The sequence below is a fragment of the Apium graveolens genome, chromosome 3, assembly GCF_009905375.1.
Source record: "Apium graveolens cultivar Ventura chromosome 3, ASM990537v1, whole genome shotgun sequence".
In the NCBI taxonomy this organism is placed as follows: Eukaryota; Viridiplantae; Streptophyta; class Magnoliopsida; order Apiales; family Apiaceae; genus Apium; species Apium graveolens.
Window position 1 is genome coordinate 290,448,394 of NC_133649.1, and position 7,465 is coordinate 290,455,858.

The 7,465-nt window shown below is 37.0% G+C and overlaps 1 protein-coding gene across 1 annotated transcript; it reads left to right on the forward strand.

The window, feature by feature from the left end:
• The first annotated feature begins 449 nt into the window (after nt 1-449).
• LOC141715150 (uncharacterized) lies at nt 450-4,869 on the forward strand. The gene is made up of 4 exons (XM_074518631.1): nt 450-457; nt 3,281-3,493; nt 3,592-4,214; nt 4,619-4,869. The coding sequence occupies exons 1-4, from the start codon at nt 450-452 to the stop codon at nt 4,867-4,869; spliced, it is 1,095 nt and encodes a 364-aa protein (XP_074374732.1).
• Nucleotides 4,870-7,465: the final 2,596 nt, after the last annotated feature.

Here is a 7,465-nt window from a genome sequence, read left to right on the forward strand (position 1 = left end):
CTGTGAAGGGTTGCAGAATCCAATATATGGCGTAGTGACGGCTATTTTGGGGCATTCTTCAGGGCAATTATATGGATCTAAGGATGGTGATTTATCATGGTATCCTGAAGTTCTTGAGGGGGAGTACCACGGGGTCTATACCGTATGCGTCTGTTGTGACGAAGTTGTGCATGGCAGTTGGTGTTCATTGGTCCACACACGAGCAGTAGTAGATCCTGAGTGCTCCAATTGACAACACTACTTTGGCTACGATGCAAGAGTGGGATGGAGGCAAGCCCGATCTGAAGGGGCTTGGTTATACTTTTGACCATCTACCTAGTGGGAGGCCAGCTGCTGGGGCCACTTAGGAGAGCAGGACTACGTGGAGATCTCAGCTAGGAGATGAGGCAGGGCCATCGCCGCAGGAACATGAGAAGGAGGAATGAGCTGATATTGGAGCTGGCATGAGCATGACGCAGTACAGGCGTCTGGCTAGGAGGATGGATGCGATGCATGACATTCACAACAGGTTTGCACGTGATCTCACCCATGCATTGGGGACATCTTTTAGAGCCACCGGTGTTGACATCCAGTGGCCAGTATTTGCTGAGGATTTCGTGTATCCACCTCCGGACACACCTGACACTCCACCCGTTGAGGGTGAGGAGCCTGATTCTTATTAGGTATGCCTGATTCCTTACTATTACCTTCACTAAGGATAATGAATATTTTAAGTTTGTGGGTAGTAGTTGAAGGAATATGTTTTGTGTGAGTCGCATATAGTTGCATATTCATGATAGTTTAGTTCATATAGTTGCATATTTTGCCATGTAGTTTTTTTTATTTTTTGTAGCTTTTATGTTAGTTTGTTCATATAGTTCGTGCATTTGCATTATAAATGATCCCTTAAATGATTTTTCTGATTCACTTGTGATATTAATGCTAGTGTAGTTATGTCGTATTTAGATATGTTGAGTCGTATTAAGTTGATTTGCATGCTAGAGACCTTGTATTTCACTAAGTCTTATAGGTTGCTTAAGTGCTAGATCATGATCATGGTTTATTGTTTGTCGAGGTTTAATCGCTTGTTTATATTTAAAATTTAGGATATTATCTTAATAATAAAATAACATGGATTTTTAGAAATGGAGAAAAAATTGGATTTCATTGCTAGTTGTTGTGGCTAGGTGTCAAATGGCTAGTAGACGGCTCATATATATATGAGTAGTCTAGGGTTAAACGAGATGGAGCGAAATGCACTCGTTCAGAAATTGAAAAAAAAAGAAAAAGAAAAAAGAAAAAATAAGAAAAGAAAAGAAAAAAAATAAGTGTTATGTATAATTGATCACGGGTGGGCTCTTTAGTACTCGAGTTATTAAGTTCTTAGGGGACTTTGTGCCTAGTGATCTAAGGCTTTTACAGTCTGGGATCCGCTAACCTAATGTTCGCTAAAAGGGTACTATTGTATAAGTCTTTTGTGGACCTCACTCATTACACAATCAAATAAACATATGTGTGTTGTTTTGTTTGAATAAAAGCATGAATCTATATAAAACTCCAATATAAGAATTGAAGTGTTATAATTTACTTTGAGTCTAGCTTTTTATTTTATTTAAAACCTTGTGATTGCCTTGATGAGTAGTGACTCATGATTATTGATGTAGTTGTGATAGTATATCTGTAAGCAGTTGCACGCACACACGTCTCTAGTTTGTAAGTTGATTTGTATGATTTGAGAGATCTTTATGCGAGTAACTGTATTAGTTGAGATGTTGCTTGTTGATTGGTTAGTTATTCTATTGGGATCGTTGCATTCATTTAGTTGCATTCATGCATTTTTGTTTCTTATTCTTTGAGTCTGTTTATGCTTGAGGATAATCATCGATTCAAGTTTGGGAGTATGTTGAGTGGCATTTATGACACTTTATAATTCACTATTAAGCTTTTAATTGATGCGTTTGTACTCAAGTTGTTTGGTGTTTTAATGTATTTTCTAGTGTTTTTGCATTTCAGGCATTATCTAGGTAATCAAGTGAATTAGCATTATTTTGGTGCTAATTTGGTGTTAAGGTGGTGTTGGAATAAAAGCTCGTGGAAAGCCGGCTTGAAGCAGCAAGGAACAGAAGAAATCCGGAGTTTTTTCAAGACGTACGACGCGCACGCGCTGGTCAAGGGTTGCTCGCGCTGGTCAAGCGCGCGGCCGCGCCGGGTCGGGATCACAGAATCCTGATCCTATTCTAATTATGATTGGAGGACTTCTATCTTGCATGGGCTGTTATATATTCAAATAAAGGATGTGTTTAAGAGAGAGACGTACCAGAGCGCAAGGAGAGCCGTAAGAAAATCGTGTTAGCACGATTCAACAAAGACGAAGAATATCTTGTTTTTACTTTTGAATCTTTGTTCTAAGTTGTAACTTGGATGCTAGTTTTTTTTATTAGTGAACCTTACTCTTATTTCGTACTTGGTTTTGTTATTTATTTAGTATAAAGACTACGCTTATTTTACCATGCTTTCATCGGAACCCACATTGATGATGAGTCCAATTATGGGCTAATCATTATCGTGGTGTTTTAGCGGATTTACCTATGGATTTCTTTAGTTAAATTGTTTTGATGCCTTAGTGTGTGGTAATTGTTTGATAACCTAGTATTGGTTGTGTTTATTCGTCTTATAAGAGTAGCGAACTTTTAAGATAGTGTGTTAATCTTTAATGAAGCGACAGTGAATTTAAGGATTTAGAACTTGCCATGCTAGCATAGGTTCATGTGTTATTGTTATGGATAATTTTTAGGTAATTTTAACCATCTTACTTGCCCTGTGTAATCATGATAGGTAACTTGTGCTTTAAGCCTTTATATTGTTAAATTCTATAGACATATAGGGTCTCAATATAATTGGTGTCTATTTAGTTTCTATCTCTTTTGTGGATGTTTGGTAGTATGTTATTGGTGCAATGAAAGTTGGAGTTTAGCAGTTTTGTGTTATCTGATTAGTGTCATCACTATTGCATGCTAAGGTTAAAAACAATAAGGCTATTGAATGAAGTATTTAATGAAGTTAGAATCCCATATTTTTCTAATATAATATACAACTCTCTTTACTCTCTTAGTTATATTTGTTAGTTTAGTTCGTAGTTAAAATCAACCCCCAATTGTTATCGTCTTAGCATTGGATAATAACCATATCATCGGTGCATAAGTGCATAAATTACATAGTTAACCAAAGCCAGTCTCTGTGGGAACGAACTAGAAACAATTCTATATTACTTGTGAACACGTATATCTGCGTGAATTATTAGCGCGTGTTTAGCCCTAACATCCACTAAAGCTAGGGCATGGTTGAAGGAGATAGAGAAAGCGTTCGCACTGGTTAAAGTGGAAGAAGACCAAAAGATAGATTTTGCTAGTTATTTCTTGAGGGGAGAAGTTAATTACTGGTGGGAGTCCAAGAAAGCACTAGAAGGCGACGTCATCGTAACTTGGGATAGATTCACCGAGATTTTTCTGGAAAAGTATTTTCCCCGCTACATGAAGAACCAAATGGAAAAGTATTAAAGCAAGGGAATATGTCAGTGACTGAATATGAAGCCAAGTTTACCGAATTTTCTAGGTTTGTTCCGGAACAGGTTGATATTGATGAGAAACGTGCTAAGAGGTTCCAGCAGGGATTGCGGCCATGGATTCATAGTAAAGTGGCAGTGTTTGAACTGACAACCTACACGGCCGTGGTTCGGAAAGCTATGATTATCGAAGGGGAAAGTGAGATGTCTCAAAAGGAAAAAGGACAAGGAAGTTTTCATAACCGTTTCCATAGGAGGCCGGGATTTCAAGCCCGGACAAATACAAATTTTAAAAGGATAGAGCACGGCAATCAGAGGTTGGGCAATCAGTTCCAAGCCCCAAATCAACAAAGAATCATCCGACCACCATTACCCTATTGCAAAACACTTGGAAAGAAACATAAGAGGATCTGTAATAAGCCAAATGTCATGTGTTTCAAATGCAAGCAAAAAGGACACTATTCTGGTGAAGTCCCAATAGGAAAGACGGAGATTACCTATTTTCAATGCGGAAGAAAGGGACACACTTCAAAGGACTGCAGAGGAGCAACTATGGCAGCCCGTATTCCAAAAGTCTTGGCACTACCTCCACCACCACAAAAGAATCAGCCTAGGACAAGGACCTTTAATATGTCAATGAAAGAAGCGGTGCAAAATCAGAACGTAGTGGCAGGTACGCTCCCTATGAAATCTGTAGATGCAAAGGTGTTAATTGACTCTGGTGCCACAAGATCTTTTATTTCTGAGGAATTTATCCAAAATCTATACTGTGAAATTCAATGATTGGGCGAAATGTTAATTATAAAATTAGCGAATGACGATCAAGCTCATGTAGACTGAGTGTGTCCAGGGTGTGATATCGAAATAGCGGGACATCACTTCTCTGTTGACTTGATACCTTTTAAGTTGGGAGAATTTGATGTTATTCTAGGAATGGATTGGTCAGCCAGCAAATCAATTGCACGAATAAGAAAGTGAGTCTGTGAATTGAAGAAAATGCAACGATAACATTTAAAGGCGAGAAAAAGAAACAAAGGTTCTTAACTATTATGCAAACTAGACGATTGTTGCACCAAGGATGCGAAGGTTATTTAGCTTATGTTTTAGATATGGAAAAGGAAAGTCCAAGTATCGAAGACACTCCCGTGGTATGTGAATTTCCTGATGTTTTTCCAGATAAACTTCCAGGATTACCTCCGGATCGAGAAATCAAATTTACTATCGATTTAGCACCAGGTACTGAAACAGTTTCAAAGGCTCTGTATCAAATGACAGCAGTTGAAATGAAAGAGATGGCAACGCAATTACAGGATCTTGTGAATAAATGAATTATAAGACCTAGTATATCTCCATTGGGTGCACCAGTATTGTTCGTGAAGAAGAAAGACGGCAGTATGTGAATATGCATCGATTATCGTGAGCTAAATAATTTAATTATCAAGAATAAATACCCCTACCACGGATCGATGATTTATTTGATCAACTGAAGGGAGCCGCGTGGTTTTCAAAGATTGATTTAAGATTAGGTTACCACCAATTAAAAATCAAGGTGGAAGATATCCCTAAGACTGCTTTTTGAACCAGATATGGACACTATGAATTTCTCATAATGGCATTTGGATTGACCACTGCACTAGCGGCGTTCATGGATTTAATGAACAGGGTGTTCAAAAAGTACTTGGATAAGTTTATCATTTATTAGGCCCTTAATCAACTGTAGGGGGGTGAATACAGTTAATACGATTTACTAGACAAAGTTTCAACAAAATCAAACAGTTTTTATATAAATCTTATAAAAACTTATTACACAAGTACTCTCTCGAAAGGATGAATAAATATCATTGAGAGCTGCTAGGTTATGCGAAAGATATAACAATGTCATAATGCATATAGCATGAACCTAAATTATGCTTTTATAGAGCACAACTACCAATGTATAAGGAATCTTATTCTATTAACAACAAGGAAATCTATACAATTGCTTCTGAGATAAAATCCCCCACCGCCTTGAAATTCATGTTTCCTTTTCCTCTTCAAAGATCAACTGATGTGTCAAATACTGATCTCATCATCTGTTGACATCATCATCCATCGAATATCAACATTCATCGATATCTTCATCCGTTGATGCTTCTATTCATCATCCGTCAACGCTTGTTAATCATCATCCGTTGATGCTTCTGATAGTTTCTGTTTGATATCATCAATTGCTCCTAACAATCTCCCCCTACTTGTTCATTATGGAATTATGGACATTCCAATTGATGATGTTAAAACTATCTAAATGCAGGAACCAGGTATGCATATTCAATGTTGCTTCAGTGAATATAAGACTTTAACTCTTCATCCTGAACTGCTTCTTTAACTTTAGCAATGTCAGAGGTTAACTCCATTTCCTTAGCTCGGAATGCTTCCAAAAATATTCCTTTAATCACAAGCTAGGATGATTTCTGCTTCGATAATATTTTCTTCAGCTTTGGCTTTTAATCTTTGAAATTCTTTGACTTTTCTTCTATCTTCTCCTTTCCTTCAAGATTCATATCAGCAGTTCCAATAGCTTTTGATATGAGAGATGTTTCACCTTCTGCCTGACTGATTTCCCTTATAACTATACCTTTGATTGGTCTGTTAGAAGGATCATCTTCATAAAGTACTTGAGAACCAACATCAATATCATCATTTGCTGTCTTCATAGAAATTTTAAAGTCTTCCTCTGTTTGCCTTAGTTGTTTAAGATTTTTTCATTTAACTTTTAGAGTTTGAAGATATTGACTTGCTTCAGCACCAGCTTCTTTCTCCAGAATACTTTGGTCTTCATTAGCAAAAGTTGTGACTTGTAAAGATTTTTCCAGTTTAGTAGTCATAGACAATTTTTCAACTCTTACCTTTTTGATCTTCTTCTGTTTCTCCTTATTACCTCCATCAGAATTTTCATCATTAGTACCTATCAATGTCAGTTGTTTGCATTTAGACTTAGCAATTTTCTCCCCCTTTTTGGTATCATCACCAAGCAGTGGAGAAAGAATCAGCTCCATTAAATTTTGTACTTCAGTAAGTTGATCAGACATTTGAACTTGATGAGCTTCCAATCTAGCTTGACTGGCTTCAATTGCAGATTGTCTGGCAACTATCGGTGAAATTTGTTTCTGAATTTCCTGATGAGTAGTCAGCTTTGAAGCAATCAATGATTCTTTAATCTGATTGATTTGAGTAGTTGTTGCTTCATGAGCTGTGTAAGGATCTGACAACCAAAGTAGATGCCTTAAGATGATTCAGCACATCAGGATTTGTAATCTTCTATTCTTCTATTTCCAGATGTTGAACTCCACATGTTCTGGAAATAGGATAAGTAGAATCTTTCCAATAAGCATTCTGGAGATTATCAGAATAATCCTGCTTCTTCTTAGTATCTAACTCTGTCATTTTCTGTTGTCAAACATGCATGTGCATATCTTCAGGAAATAAAAGATCATTCTCAAGAGCTAACATACCAATAGATACATGAGTTTCTTTACCATCATTAGATTCTTCAATAGCAGCTGGATCTTGCACTATCTTCTGAATTTCATTTTCATCTTCAGTATGAAAAATAGAATGAGAAATTGATCCAGTGGCTTCAAAAGCTTCGACACCTTCAGCAGTTATCTTCACATTTTCAAGTATTGTAGATAAATAAATTGGAGCTTCAATAACTTCAAGAACTTTAGTGTCTTTAACATGCTGTGGTGAATCTGAAATGGTTGAATCTTTATGAATGGACTGTTGTGCTACTACATCTTCAGCAACAAAAAGATTATCTCATGCGGTGAAATAGAAGAATGTATGGACTGCAAGAAAGTATCAGTACTTAAACTTGCAGGGAGATTCATAGCCTTTGATATTCCAAAGTGTTTCTGAAATGCAATAGACTGCTGCTCAACAACT